Source organism: Alligator mississippiensis, chromosome 5 (assembly GCF_030867095.1).
Source record: "Alligator mississippiensis isolate rAllMis1 chromosome 5, rAllMis1, whole genome shotgun sequence".
NCBI classification, from domain to species: Eukaryota; Metazoa; Chordata; order Crocodylia; family Alligatoridae; genus Alligator; species Alligator mississippiensis.
The window spans coordinates 129,268,099-129,284,399 of record NC_081828.1 but is presented as its reverse complement, the minus strand read 5'-3'; the positions used below and the strand labels follow the sequence as shown (position 1 = coordinate 129,284,399).

Sequence of the window (16,301 nt, the reverse complement as noted above, 5' to 3'; positions counted from 1 at the left end):
TTTTGTTATTTTAGGACCAGCAGTATCTAAAACTGTAGTCCTGTCTGCCTTTCTAAAGGGGAATTGCCCACCAGCAGAATTGGAAGGAAATGCAATATTTTCATATAACACACCAACAGGTGAGGAAGTAGAGATTTCCAATAAATTCTCCCCTCCCCTTTTGCCCCAAATCTTTGGTTCGTATCTGTTATGTACTGTTAATTTTTCCTTTAAAATAGTTGTTTCCAGGTCAGCTCAGTCTCCTATGATTTTTCCTAATATTTTATTTAGCACTGTTATGTAAACCCAAAGCATTTACAGAAGTAAAAGTATTTATAGAAATACAAATACTTACAGCATGAAAAGTAGCTGTGGAAGCTCCGTTACCGTATTTACCTTCATACCACATGCACTGTTTCCTTAGTCGGCCCTAATTAAGCTAACTTGCATTCAGGCAGTTTTGCTGTCTGCTAGCTGCTTCTGGTCTCTCTTCTCCAATTTCATTGCCTTGGAGACTCTTCAGCCCTTTTCAAAATCATAGATCCATCTCTTGGCACTAGTCTTCAGGAGCAGCTAGGGTTCAGTTTTCCCTGAAACAGGAAAGGAAGGGTTAATAAGCTGAAGATTACCACCCCTGCTCCATGCAGCCATAACTCAAGAAAAATCTTTTCATTTTATTCCTTCATTCTGCCTTCCTAACAACATGGTGTGTGTCTTATTTAAGGGCATGTGGTATGTAAGAAAATATTGTAATTACTTCAGTGCCGAGGTGGAAGGAACGGCCCCTATAATGCTGAGAAATCAAGTTACTTCTTTATGACTGTTTAGTTCTTTACCTCACTGCTAAAGCTGCTAGCTACAAATGGAATTGCTATCTGATCACCTAGGAAAAGGTTTTAATAGGCACTGAAATTAGTTTATTTGTTTAAAAGGGGTTCTTGCACTGACTAAAAGGGAAATTAGAGTGAGGAAGTAATTGTAAGACAAATACCCAAGTCATTCCATATAATAATGACCCAACCTATCCAGGGCCAGTTTGCCCTCATGTCTATTTTTTGAGCATATTGAAACTAAATTGGCTATCCTGTAAGTGCAAGAAACCATGTTGTATTACACATATTGTTATGTTGTTATGTCATGCTTAAATGGCACTAAGTGTATTTGTTTGACTTTCTGTTGCAATGTATATGTAGGAAAAATGGGTAATATATCACTGGTATAATTGTTGTAAAGGAGTATTTTCATTTACTTTCAGTTTAGGGTTTGGCCACAAACCTGCTTTCTCTTTCTCTCACTCCTCATTGGTAGTTGGAACAGATTTCAAGGTTATTTCTTTCCCTTATGGCCAATCTGCTATATTTCCCTAGGTAACATATGAGGAGCACTCCTGTGAATTGGGTGTTCTTGATCTTGGGAAGACTAAGAGTAGTGCCGACCATTTTTAGAGCCTCTAATAAGTATGTGCTACAGAATAGCTAAGTGTTGGTCTGCTGATGGCAAAATCTTTACTGCTAAAACTGAGCCTGATTTCATCTGATGTACTTTTTCTGAAAGGGGCAGGATTTTAAATTCTTGAAAACTGAGAGGAATAGTAGACTGTTGATTGTGGGATTTACTTTCTCTGGCCTGCTTGCAGCCCGAACGTGCATACTTTCAGGGTGTGTCACCTGGCATAAGTTTTTGGTTAAGCATATGTTTGACCATTGATTGTTACTGGAAACAAACCAGCCTATGATCAGTTGGGACAGTTGGAGGAAACAGTCCAGATGTGTGCTGTTCATGAATAGCAGTTTAAAGTGCAGATCTGCTCCTAAATATGACTGTAAAAACAGCACCTCATTTTGTAACTGATCTGTCTTCTTCAGGCTAGAGTACATGGGTGTTCAGAGTGAGAGGGGAAAGGTTGCTTTGAGTCCTCTCCCCAAGCAATGGACACAGCTGTAGTTGTTTCACTTTGAGGATGTCCGACAGTGCTTGTACCTAATGACTAGAAATGCTGTTCCTACGAACAGTGTGGCTTGGGGCTGTTTCTAGTACAGGGCTGCATGTAAATCATACAAATTGATATTTTGTATTTTGAATGAATGATGTGCACTTGTTTTTTAGCGAGTTATTTCTTCCTATGAACTGAAAAGAATAATTATTAATTAAAATAAATACTTCAGGCTGACTTAAATAAATTATGTTGAATTTGTAGGCCTTGCAGTTTAGAAATAATACTTGTTACCTGACCATATTTAATGTCAATTTAATGAAATGCAGTCATTGGGGAAGCCTGTCGCCATTTCTTAGAGAATCACTTTAACAGTTTGTCTTTAATAATCACGTTAGCACTAATGCCTCAGCAAAAGGAGCATAAAAATATAAGGCTATTTAAATAACATAATGGATGTTCAGATATTCACTTACATTATTTGGTAGTTTTACACAAATATTATCCCAAGTTGTGTTTGCAAAATCAAGTCTTAATATATATTTTGGGTCTTGAAAAATTGTCTTTTCATGGCCTCATCTTATCTAACCTTTTGCTGGACTGCATTTTTATTTATATAAGTGATCCAAAATTGTGGGCCAAGTTAATGCTTGGTATAACTCTGTGGAATTCATACAGTTGAATTTAATATGTTTTTCCTGGTTTGAATGGAATACCAAGGTTGAAACTGGTCTTTGGCCTGTTTTTCTTCCCTTTTTTGAATAAAATTATGCTTTTATATTTAGACTCCTTCCAAAGGTTTATTAATTTTAATTTATTTTCTACACTTCTAATTATTAGATCTCTTTGTTCATTCTTTTAAATGTTATCTTTTTTATTTTTGCTTCCCCTTCTTATTGCTGTTGCTGATTATACAGCAGATTTCAACCCTAAAGGTGAGTGAATAATAAGATAGATAATTTGAGATAAGATAGATAATTTGATCAGTGTCTCATAATTGAGAACAGGTTCTGAATGAAGTGAACTGCATTTCTTAGGAGGTTACTCCTTTAACAAGTGTTGGCTTGACATTGGTGTAGGAGGAGTTGCTTTAAAAACATCTTCAGGATTTGATCTGATGATATCCTGTTTGTGCACAGTGTGTAAAAAGGGCCTGAACACGATGTTCTTTACCTGCTTTCATCTCAATTCTGCTTAAGAATTTCTTATTTAAGGCTGCAAGACTTTGTTTTTAATTGATTGTAAATACTAACACATATGCCATTCATGACGACACCGGATACCATGACAACACCTGCTGCAACTGTCAAAGTTGAATGAGTGGGGGGAAAAGTGAAAAGGGTTATTTTTTTGTATGTTTATTTGTTTTATTTAGATAGCCTGAAAAGCAGATCAATTTTGAGATTTGGGATTTTGTCTAGATAGGTTTAAAGAGTCTATTAAATCCTTGTGAGAAAGAAATGCATTTTGTTGATTCTGCTTCATAAGAAATGTATTGCTGTGCTTTTTACCATACGTAAAAATAAGGGAAGCCTGATGTAGAATTGGGGGTCAACTAGAAGGAAGTCTCAGTCTTTTCATTTTCTTGTTGAAGGCAGATTTGTCTCATAGCTTGGCATTTGGGGCACAGGCAGAAATGCAACTCCCTGCTATAACTCAGAACATTTTGCAGGAAGTGTTCTGAGTTACAACAATCCCTTGGACCAAACAGAAGTTCACTGTTGGTTCCAGAGATGAAGGCAATCTAGCTGCTGGCTGCAAGCCTGCAGTTGGTCTCCCCCTAGCAACAACCCCTCCTCATGCAATGAGGGTTCAGATTTTTTTTTCCCAATTGGCCATTTAAGTGGTCTGTAGCCATGCACTTGTGTTTGGTCATGGCTACAGACCTCTTTCTGTGGCCAGATCGGGAGAAAATTGTCACTTCTGTCTGTGCCCTTGATTTTCTCATCTTTCCCAGCCCCTTTTTTATTAACATACTTGTAGAGACATTCTGGGAGAAGTGGTCTTGAAGCTGCTGCAGCCAGTAAGTACATGAAGGAAGCTGCTAGTGGTCACCTCAGTTTTCACTTTTGGTTCATTGGTTTGTAGAAGCTATGAAGTCACCCCAAGAAATAGTGCAGTTCCAGTCTAAGGGACAGGAAGAAGTGTTCTGTGGTCATAGTTCATAGCACCATTCCCTACAATCCAGGAGGAGTTGCTGCAGTAAAATGGTGTTCTGTTCCAGCTGCCTGGACATTGAAACCAAGTCCCAGGGGTCAAGAACAAAGAGTAGAATCGGAACCATCTAAAATGAAATATTTCTGCCAGGTCTAGTTCTGTCTTACACAGTAGATGTGTTACTTTGCATGATATGTGGTAGGGTCTTACCTCTTGAAAAAGAAGGTTCGGATAATGCCACTTTTATTTACATGAATGAGTCTTGCTCAAGCCAATATTCCTTTATGTTAAGGAGAATATTGTGGAATTTATCATAATTGTGCCTTGTCATATTTTTGTTTGGTTTGCTACAAATTGAGCTCAATCTACAACTGATAAGTCATGAATTCTCTGAAAAATCCATGTCGTAAACTGCAGATCCAGACCTGGCTATTTTTCTCTACCTACCAGGCGTTTACACAGAACTAAGGTCAAGATTAAAGCAGCAGTGATTTTATATGTTAATTCTTACCTACAATGCATGCAAATATATTGTTATAGCTTAGAAGCGCACAGCTGATCTTATTTCAAACACTGATACTTTTTATATGATGATCTTCTTAGGTTGCATTTCAGATAAGTAGTTCTGGTCTTATACATGAGAAAGAATGTGAAAAAAGTTTTAGGGCAACCCATATGGTTTGCTCTCCATTATTACTATATTAAAGTTACATGACATGTGCAATGTATAACAACTCTGGATGAAGCAGGGTCTATTACCAGACATAACAGGAAGGGATCAAGGAAGTTCTGGCTACCAGAGTTTGCTACTGCTTTGGGCTTCCTTGCTACAATGTAAAATTACTCTAGCAGGCCTGAGGAAACGTTTTGAAACAGTTCTCCAATATAAATTTTCTACTTTAGTCATATTTTTCAGGGTATTCAGATATGTTTTCCCTTTTTTATGCAGTTTTGGACTCTATAAGATTTTTCCCCCCTGGAATTAAATTTCTGCTAAGTTCAGTTTTGATTTGCATTTTCTCTATATGTGTTGAAAAATTATGGTTTATGATGAGGCAGACTTGTGATCCAACAGCAGTTGGCATGATACTAGAAAAAATAAACTTGCTTTAAATAGGAAAATATTTAGAAATCTTTATGACAATTTTTTAGTAACTTCTTGTGGCCAGTGCTTTGTATAGCACTTCAGGGCATTTATACATGTGTTCAGGGAGTGGAGGGGGAGGCACTTTAATTAGAACAGCACCCAGAGTGTCATGTGTATCAGTGTCACCACGTTGAAAAATGCTAATGCAGCACTTTAACAAAAGCTCATCGAACAAGCTTTAGTTAAAGCACCCCTACCACAATTTTTCAGCATGGGGATGCTGATACACATGATGCTGGAGTCTGCTGGAGCATAGTAATTACCATGCTCCAGCAGACTTGATTAACGTAATTACAGTGTGTCGGAACAGCCTCACTGCACATGTATAGGTGCCCTCAATGTTTTAATAAGAAGACTTGTATTGTGCATTATTGACAAAGAAAAAATATTTTTACTCATTTTGTTATTAGATTATGAAGCAATTTATATAAAACATATGCAGAACTTGTTCAATAAGGCATTCTGAAAGTTCTTAGATTGATTTTTTTGAGCAGCAAGTTTTCAGCAACAATCTTCAAAACCTAGAAATGTTCCAGGTATGAGTGCATGTCTCAAGGTTCCTTATCAGTTTAATACTGATTTTTAGCAAACTGCTGCAGACTGACCACCTGGAGGCACTACCAACCAATGGAGCTAGAGAAATAAACAACAGTATGGATGTTCAGTATTGATCAGATATGTCTGGGCCTTACTGACCCTTCATTCTTTCCAGGCCCTCCAGTGATCTTAACTCTGAACAAGCCTTAGAAGACTTTCTTGCGAATAGAGCCAAATTTAAGAGCAGCAAGGGAAAAAAAAGGAGGAGGAAGAGGAGGAGGAAGAGGGTTGTTTGGCAAAAGAGATTTAGCTCCTTTTTATGTATTCCTTTCCAGGGGTGCTCCCTGATGTTTACCATAACTGTTACTTTCATGCCTTCATCTTTGTAGGCACTGTTAATGGCAGGTGTCCTTCTTTGTTTGTTCTGATCACCTTAACTGCTCTAGGCTAAACTGAGAACTGACCAGCTAATCATTTGCAATGATTGTGGAGGATATGGTTGATCTTTGGGTGCTTCCACTTTTCTGGGGCATAGAATGGAGCTAACTTTGGTGCAGCTAGTACAAGCAGAGCATTACACCTTGGTGCATAAGCAGGTTTCACAACAAAAACAAAGCAGGTTTTCCTGATGGCTGTTTCAGCAAAAGGAAGTAGGAACTGACTCCTTGGCCGACCTGTGTTTTTCATTTTATAGCTCTTGGGAGTTCTGTTTTATAAAATGCAATAAACTTTCAGATTTGCCAACTTATCTCAGCTGAGGGAGGGTATGATAGAGGTCTTGGAAAGGAGAAGACTGAGGGATGGATATGTTAGAGGTCTATAAAATCATAAAGGGTGTGGAGCAAGTGAACATGGAACTATTATTTACCAAGAACACTAGAACTAGAGGTTACCTGCTAAAATTAGTAGGTAACAGGTTTGAAACTAACAAGAGAAAGTATGTTTTATGCAGTATGTAGTTAACTTGTGGTATTCATTTTTGCAGGAGGTGGGGGCAGATAGCATAGCCAGGTTCAAAAAAGGAGTGAATACATTCAAGGATGGTAGATCTATTAATGGCTCTTGAACAGAATGATTGGAGAGGTTGCCTCTGGAATCTCTAACCCAATAAATGTTAGATATCAGGAAAGATATTGTATAAAGTGTATGTCATTCTAGAGCAGAGGTGCTCAACCTCCAGCTTGTAGGCCAAATCTGGACCAGAGACATGACATCCAGCCCATAGGGATCCCCACAGTTCAGAACACTTGGCAGCAAGGAGCAGTGGAAGCTCTACATGACAGGATCCAGCCTTGCCTGGGCCATTGCCTGTGCAGCAGGTTCAGGGCTGCCCCCTCTCTCCCACCCTGTGCATCCAGATGGGGGCTGGGCTACTCCTTCAGCCTCCTCACATGTCCAGATCAGGGCTACTGTGCCCCCATGCACATCCAGATTGGGGGCTGCTTTGCCCTGGCCTGCTCCTGCCCCACTCATTTGGATCAGGACCAGGCTGTTCCCCCCTGCCTGCCTAGATTGGGGCTTTTCTGCCCCACCCTGCCCTGCCTCACCCCACTCTACCATGTCTGGATCAGGGCTGCTTTGCCCTCTTCCCTCCCCTCCCCTCCCCTCCCCACACACACACACACATCCAAGTTGGGGCCACTCTGTCCCGCTTGCACCCCAAGTGGACAGATTAGGGTTGGGATGTGTAAATCTCTCTCAGCTGGATCAGGCCCATTGGCTGGATCCAGCCTGTGAAGGGACTTGGCACCACCCATCAGACCCGTGGGGTAAAAAGGTTAGGCACTGCTGCTCTAGAGATATCTGGTTCAATACTAACCCTGTATAGCATCCACTTTTGCTACTGTCAGAGACAGGATACTGGGATAGATGGATCATTGGTCTGACCAAGTATGACACTTATGATCTTAAGCATTGGGTCTGTATGTATATTTGTACATGTTCTTGACAATTTGTGATTAGTTTTTGGGGGAAAATATATTTTTATTAAAATTATGACAGTTATTACAATTGTAGAGATGATTGTTCTATTACTATCCTATATTATTATATTATATACATAATCATATTATTTAAACAGTTTTTAATTTTAATTATTTTTTCACATGGATCACATGACTGACAGATACAGGAATACAAAATTCTAAGATACACTTGAATTGGAAATAAATATGTGAGAGGGCAGCAGGACAGGCCCTACGACGAGAGAATGAAGGACCTGAACCTGTTCAGCCTCAGCAAGAGGAGGATGAGGGGGGACCTGGTGGCTGCCTACAAGCTCATCACGGGAGATCAACAGCAAATAGGCAGAGCCCTTTTCTCCCCAGCACCACCTGGGGTGACAAGGAAAAATGGTAATAAGCTGATGGAGAATAGGTTTAGGTTAGAGATCAGAAGGCACTATTTTACAGTTAGGGTGGCCAAAATCTGGAACCAACTTCCCAGGGAAGTGGTCCTCGCCCCTACCTTGGGCAAATTCAAGAGGAGGTTGGATGATCACCTGTCTGGGGTCTTGTGAACCCAGCATTCATTCCTGCCTGTGGCAGGGGGTCCGGCTAGATGAACTGTTCAGGTCCCTCCTGACCCTAGCTACTATGAAACTATGTTTTTTTAAATCTGAGAATAGAATTGTATGTTATACAGTCAGGGCCATCCCTGGAGGGGGGCGCTTTGGAGGGTCTGCGGAGCCGGGCAGAGTGGCCACAGCAAGTCTGTGCTGCTGCCGGCTTCACGGATGGCGGGCTGCTCAGCAATCCTCCAACCCGCCCCGCTGCTGAATCCGCCACCGGGTTCCTCGCATCCAGGAGTAGGGCCCCGCACAGGCTGATTTGCCCCGGGCCCTGCACCTTGCTCAGGTCTTCTCTGTATGCAGTGATAATTTCCTGTGTCTGTGATATGTTCTATACCTCACTGTAGTTACTGTAGGATGTTTTGTGCTGTTATTTAATTTTAAAACTACAAATATGTGTTCTTTTTGCTACAATGTGTCAGAGAAAAGGTAACATGTAGAAATACTTTTGAATTTTACTGGTGAGGTTAAAGAAGTGTTAACATCTGATAGACCTTTTATATTAAACCAACAATTTCTGCCATTTGGTAGTGGATATATTTTTAAGAGTATAACAAGTAAAAGACTGATTTGAAGAAGTGTGAAATTTCATAACTGTGAGGAATATGTAGACACATTGTTGGTGTGCCTGTAGAATGCATTCAGAACATGAGGCATAAACCATGTAACCCTCAGTCATATTAGCATGGCATGATTTGGCTGAAGGTCTGACTAAGCTGGTAATAGTCTGTTATGGTTACTTAATCATTGTGAATGCGGGTGTACAAATTTAATAGATTTGGTTAACTATTTTTATAGTGTCTGAAACCAAAATACTTAGTTTTAATTTGTCAGTAACTGGATATGATTCAGCGTAAAAGCATGTTTAGGTTGAAAGTGAACAGTAATCCAAAAGTGTATATGGTTTGTTTTTAATGAGTTCCTGATCTACACTAAAAGTGTCCTCTTTGAGCAATTGTAATCCTGCCGTTGGAATACAGAGTTTACACTAATACTGATGATGTATGTCTTTTTATTTTAGGGGTACCAAGAGTTGCACAGTGCAAGTTTAGACTCCCCCTGCGGTTAATTTGCTTTCCAGCTCAACCTTCAAAAACAGCAAACCACAAGCTAACTATTGATACCAACAAACCTCCTGTCAGTCTTGTCAGCCTTTTTCCAGGTAGGACTTTAAACGATGTCCCTGTAACCCAAGATATGATAGGAATTTAGATTGGAATCTTTCATCCTTGAGTAATGATAGGGTAATTAAAAGGTAATTGCCAAATTAGAAACACCAGCTGAATATTTTGGTTAGTTTCAGTGTTCAAAGATGTAATTTATATTATCTGAGTAACAACCTAGGGCTTTTGAGTTTTGTAAAAGTATTATAAAGCTTGCTTTGCTTTAAAGAATATTAAATGTTTCAAAACAATCTATTATTCTTTTCTTTCAAAATCTATTCTGAATAAATGAAAACACAGAAATAAATGGAATAAAATCTAATATTGCTTTACCAAAAGTAGATTGTGCCAAACTAATCTGATATTTTGGTTTGATAAGGTTTTGTTTCTTTGTGTTTTAAGTTGAGGAAAATGCAGTTTATAGGTTGTTTTTAGGTTCCACTAAACATTTGATACAGCCCCACATGGGAAATCTGTTAGTCAAGAAAAATATGGGTATTAATACAAACATTATAATGGCGAGGAACTGATTGAAAGGGAAATGACAACCAGTTGTAGTGCAGGAGCATCTGCTGGCTAGAAGGGAGAATTTCTTAAGGATCAGAGTTGGGACTGATCTTTAATATTTTCATTATTGACCTTGGGGCATAAAAAAAAAGGAGAGAGATAATTAAATTTGCTAATGAATCAAATTTTGGAGGCATCAGTAATACAAAGAGGAGTTGGAAGTATCTCATACAGGAGGAACAGCTGGTCTAGAAGAATGTAGTAATAGAAATGGGATGATATTTAATCATACAAAGGGTAAGTCCTGCAATTTATATTGTAACTTGCAGCTTATCAATTGGAAAAATAGAGGAGTGTAAAGACTTGGGTGCATTCATTAATCACAGAATAGCTAACCAGTGTGATGAAAAACTGAGCACATCCTAAGTATGAGTTGAGATATTTCCTGTAGATATAGAGAAGTATTAATGCCATGATGCTAGGTCCCTTCAGAATATTGTTCACAGTTCTGTTTGGCCTGTTGAAGAAAGATTAATTCAAACTGGAACAGTTGCAGGGGAGGGCTACATGAGTGTCATTGGGGGACTGGAGAAGAGACTATCATACAAGAATGGACTTGGATTATTTAATTTAGTAACGTTAAATGTGTAAGGAGTCACCATTGAACCAAGAAAGTACATCGTTGAAGTAAACACCAGGGAAGATCTGGTTAACTAAGACCATGCACACACAATTTTTTTCCTATGACAGTTGCTGTTCTCCCAGAAGGAACCATGAATGTACAGATGTTCAGGATTTTTGTTTCAGAGCAAAAATAGCCATTCCAGGAAAAAAAAAAAAATCCAAGAACAACCAGAGCTAAATCAGTCTCAGGACACTTTCTTCTGGGAGAGCAAAATGCCTGTTCGCATTCTCTTCTGAAAGAAGCCACAGCACAATTCTCTAGCATTCCAGGTTGCTTTGCTCCCACTCCCAGTGATACAGTGCATCACTTTCTGAACTCTAGGGCTCCAGCCAAGCAGGGAGCAGTATATACCCCTTTCACAATCCAAACATTGTGCTGCAGGGAGACATAGGTTGACCCTGAGTAGCCTGGGTCATCCAATCAAGGCTGCCCTGTGCACTGCTGCTATCTGTCTCCAGGCAGACTGATGGAGCCTGTAAAGCATGTGGAAATACGTGTATAGGGGAGCCTGGCTATGCAGTATCAACACTACAAGTGTTCTGCTCTTCAGGGGCTCAGCATTCAAATGTTTCTTCAGGCGTCTGCAAGGTAATTATTTTTTTTACCAGAAAAATAAACTTGAGAGAATTCTCCTACAGGATTTGAAAACAAGAACACAGCCCTAAAGAAGAATCTTGCCCCAAACACAAATTAGCTAGGAACATAAGATGGAAATTACCAGCTTCTAAACATCAGAGAAGTCAAGTTCTGGAACAGTTTTTCAATAAGAGTACTGGGGCAAAAAAGTCAAGCTAGTTCTGATGGGGAGAGCTTGACCACTTTGTGAAAGAGATTATACAATATGATTATCTGGGACAGCAGGTGATTGGAGCTGACCTGAGAAATTTCTTCCAAGCAAATCTTTCATTGTGGTTGTAGGACTGTCACTTCAAGGGCAAATATATGAATTTTCCCTTTTACTTACTTGCATGCCAGATAATATCCTGTGTTTTCTTTTTCAAATATTGTTTATGATTTGGGTACATAATCTTATACATACCTGCCTTTCTGTGGTATTCTCTCATGTATTTAGGATTTACTATGTGTGTTTGTAGGTTTAAGTTTTGTCTAAAACATTTTTTACTTGACCGTGTTATGAACTTCGATCTAGAGGTATTCTAAACATAATTGATTTCATTTTTTGATTTTGAGATTCATTTAGTTTGTCATTTTGGTTAATGAAATAAGACTATTATAAAACACTGTTCAAAAGGTGAAATATTCATACAACACAATTTACAATTTGTTCAAGGTCCTTAAAATGTTTTTGGCTGTTCCAGAATAAAATATACAATTAAAATGTTGTGTTAAAGCATTCAGATAACAGTGCCCATGGAGGTGCATTTAGAGGCCACAGACAGACATGCATTTGTAGACTGCAGCACTTTTATAGTGCCTCAAAATATAGCACTATGAGGCTCAGATGCACAGAGCCCCCCAGCTGAACTGCTACAAAGTTTCTGCGAAAGCATTTGGTGGCATGCTCCCCAGCCAAGAGCACAATAAGGGGTCACTCAGTCCTGTGGTTCTGCTTTCTCCTGCCTCCCTGAGACTGGGGCTAGGGCCAGACAATCAAAAAGCCTGAGCCTGAATTGATTCAATCTTTGCAGGTTTGTCTAACCTGCAAAGCTTGAACTGATTTGGATGTAGATAGACATTCTCTTTTAATTCCAGAAATGCAGGCAGATGCCTGCAGGGGCTCAGGCCACAAGCCAGGGGGTGCTAGAGCAGCCCTCCCTTCCCTTCCATAGTGCTGAGCTGAGGGGGGGGGCGGGTGTGTGTGCAGGCCCTGACAGGACGCTCTGATTAGCAGGGGGAGGGGGGTGGTGCGTTAAACCCCCACCCTGGCCTGCACTGTCTCAGGCTGCTCAAGGGACAGGAGTGTGGTTAGACCCTAGCCCCAGTCTAGCATTCTCAGGCAAAGTGGGGATATGTAGTGCACGCATCTGTTGATGATACTGAGCTTTTCAATCTCCATCTCTCTGTCTGCAAACCTGACAGGATTGCAAACCAGCAGGAGAGCTGATAAAACTACAGTGTTTATCAGCCCATCAGCAAAACAAAAGCTTTTCTCATTAGTTCAAGCTCTTCTTAAACAGCTTTTTCCAAGGAGGGACATTACCAGCTGACCTGCTGATTAGCTCCAAAAAGCCCTAAACAGACACTGTTCTGTGTGCCTTTGTCCTGTCCCAGTGAAATTGGACATGGACACACAAACACACACACACACGCTGGTTTATGTGCATTGAACTTATGTTTTGTTACAGGTTTAAACCAATTTCAGATCACTTAAACCAGTTTATGTGTAATGTCTGTCCCTAGCCTGAGTGAGGGCAGCTTGTCAGTGTACCAAGACACTGACAGCTTACATGTGGGTGACTGGGCAGCCTGTCAGTGATCAGCAAGTAGTGTGGGTCCCTGCAGCCTGCTTGTACTACCTCATGGCAGGAAAGGGGCACTGGATTATCCACTCTTCTCTCTCTCCTTCCCCCTTTGGAGCAAAGCACTTCGGGATACTCTGTGGGACTGAGAAAACAAAACCTAGTGCTACAGTAAAGGCCCTCTACAGGGAATGTGCACATCTGTTTTATGTGGTACTACTACAAAAGTAATTCCTCCTTTTTTATCAATAGAACAAGGAGAACAAGGAATGATGTTTGGTGGGCTGTTTTGTTAAATGTTGACTATTCAACAATATTTACTTTGCTAAACATTATCTCCTTTCTCCTTCTGTTTTCTTTGGGGTGTTGATGGTGGAATTAAGTATACATGTGCTACCCTTAGAATCATCTAGTGGCTATTACAGTATACTGTGCACAGTATAAAATTTAATATACCTGGGCTTATCTTGTAACTAAGGTTAGGCATTTCTCACTAGCCATACACTGCAGGATAAGACAGAACTCTTAAAGTCTTGAAGTTTGAATGCTTTATAATAGTTTTCAGGCAATTTGAATAGAGTCCATAAATAGATGGCACTGCAGAGTCTCATCCTTCTGTGGGAGGAATTGGGCAGAGCAGTTTCTTTTGGGACTGTATAATATGTATGTTGTACTGTTTTCATGGATGATGCAGCTTGAAGCCCAAAATGCATTAGTCTTGTTCACTTAGTACATTGTAGTGGGAGAATGGCCATGGCTCTGCTTCCTCTGTACCACTTTCTGAATAAATTTTTCAGGAAGGGGCATAGACCAAGTGATGTCTGCTCATAGGGTCTGCTGTGGTTCTGTGCCTTTCTGTAAAGGTTTTGTGCAGATTCAGCTCGAGTGGCATTTAGGCAAGGGCAATCTAACCCTTAATGTGGATTGAAAATTTGCTGCAAACATTGTGTAACAGTTCAATTTAACGTTATATTTCTTCTCTCTCAGATTTTTCTGATCAGTCTGTTGAAGATCAGGTAAATAGTTTAGGATTCCAGTTCTTAGCTGGTTCTAGAACCACTCTTCTTGCTTCAAAAACATCACGTAAGTAATATCAGGATTAATTTAAAATTCATCAAGGTTTACATTTCATATTAGAAACTATACTGATTAAGTCATTGAATTTGTCTTTTGCTAATATGTTGTCTTCAGATGTGGAAATATGATTAAAAAATATTTATTGATGCAAGAACAGGATTTTTGGCTTGAGTGGAATCAACCATTTGTCATGCTATCAAAAAACAGGCAGTAGGCTTGACAAAAAATATTGCAGATTTTGATTTTCTTGATGGTTTCACTGAGGATGTTATTGGCTAACATGTTTTCAATGGTTTGACCCTTAGATTTTGCCCACTATACAAAGTCATTTGTCAGGTGATGCTCTGATTATTGATTTTTTTACCAAGTGATAAGAGTTGATTTTATTTTGGGAACAAATCCCTCTGTTGCTGAAATATCAGAGAGAGAGGTGGCAAGGTGTGGGAGGACAAGGGGCAGGGGTCAAGCTGCTTGACTGCCCCCCCCCCGCCTCCCCCCTGCCATTGTTTTCCTCACTGCAGCAGTTGGCATGTGGGCAGGGGTGGGGGAGAGGGATGAATGAAAGACAAACCTCCAAAAATTAGATTCTGTACATGGAAAATTATAACATGTTTATATATTTTCCATCTGTAGAATCTAATTTTGGGGAGTGTTAGGTTAAATTTGAAGTCATTGTGGATTTGAGTAAATATAGTAATTTTGTGGCCCATTTTCCATTTTCTCACACTGTTAATTACATGAATGAGTAGCTGGACTAGTATTTAAGACATGATTAAATGGTTAGTCATGTGTTAAGCATAAAGTCTGCCTGAGGCCCTCATTCTTACCGTTTTGCCTTTCATGCACCATTGTCAATAACAAAAGCAGTAATTTTATTTCAAAAGGAACGCCATATTTCCAACTGTCGGGACCCAGCAGCTCTCCCTGACTCCCACCCGGGCAGTTAAGGGTCCGGGGCCTTAGAAGGCCGTTAGGCGGGTACTTGTGACTCTTGGAGTGGAATTAATTAGGCGGACGCTTATCGGTTGCAAAGCAAGATTATTTACTCACGCCGTCAAGGTGGTGAATAGCGGAGGTCAGAGATACTTGGTTAGTTACAGCTTAAGGTTCGTAGGTCATAGGTCGGTCTGCATAAGAGTTCGTCGGTCGGGCAGATAAATGGAGAAAAAAATCGGGCCGGCAGGTCGTTGATTTACGTCTGATTAGGTCAAGACGGGGGAGACTGACAAGTGATCGATTTGTCAGTTATTCTCACGCATACGTTGAGAGGTTTTTCAGGTGTGTGTGCGGAGGTCTCCCACTTCACGGAAGTGAAGACTGGTTTTATTTGTGTACTAGCCAATTGCTTTTCGCCACGTCATAAATTTAATTAGAATCGCCAATTATCTAGCGGTCTTTGCTAGGGTGTTATTATAGGGACACTCCCGGACACTCCCCTGTCATTCCAACCAATTACAATGATTTATGTACAGCACAGAAGGCTAAGTTCTATTTCATGTTAGTGTCGCAGTTACACATTTCTTTTTGACATGCGCAGCAAAAAAGCGGTTACTATCATTATTGTTAACCCTTAGTTAACCTAGTGCAGAAAAAAACTGTTTTGAATGGTTTTATTGTTTGTGACATGGGCACTACTTAATTGGGTTTTGACACCAACCTGCCTCTGACCCAAAATCTTCTCTCCTGTTTGTTGTCAAGTGTCATGTCATGACCTACATGGTGTAGTACATAGTAGTCCTCAGTGTCTTTTGTCAGCAACAAGACTTAAGGCTAAGACAATCCTTCAACAGGTCTTTTAGGTCATTTATATGACTTTCAAAAAGTTCATAAAACTTACCCTCAAGATGTTTCTTATAGCTTGCCTTTTCATTGCAGTGCACATGAACATTACATATTGTAGAAGACTTGCCACCACCACTTCTGTGTAGTAGTAGTAGCTTTTGATGCTTCATACATACGTGCATAATATTTATATATGCCACATTTGTTATGCTTGCCTCATCTGTTTTTACCTCATTTTTGCCTCAGCGCAGCTTACCAACTTCCTTGCTCAACTACAGATATCATTGGCTGCGTTATATTGTCATGTGCGTACTTGCTGCCTGTTGCTGAGCAAGAGTTCCATTG

General features: G+C 40.0%; 1 protein-coding gene across 6 annotated transcripts in view; it reads left to right on the top strand.

Moving 5' to 3' along the window:
• BBS9 (Bardet-Biedl syndrome 9) overlaps positions 1-16,301 on the top strand; it is a 478,425-nt gene that overhangs the window by 125,328 nt on the left and 336,796 nt on the right. For 4 of the 6 annotated variants that reach the window (XM_019483427.2, XM_014602583.3, XM_014602580.3 and 1 more), the window contains 4 exons: positions 15-119; positions 2,830-2,847; positions 9,344-9,484; positions 14,085-14,180. In XM_019483427.2, the coding sequence (XP_019338972.1) occupies positions 15-119; positions 2,830-2,847; positions 9,344-9,484; positions 14,085-14,180 (360 nt within the window). The remainder of the gene's footprint in view (positions 1-14; positions 120-2,829; positions 2,848-9,343; positions 9,485-14,084; positions 14,181-16,301) is intronic. The other 2 variants (XM_019483428.2, XM_014602581.3) reach the window with 1 other exon arrangement.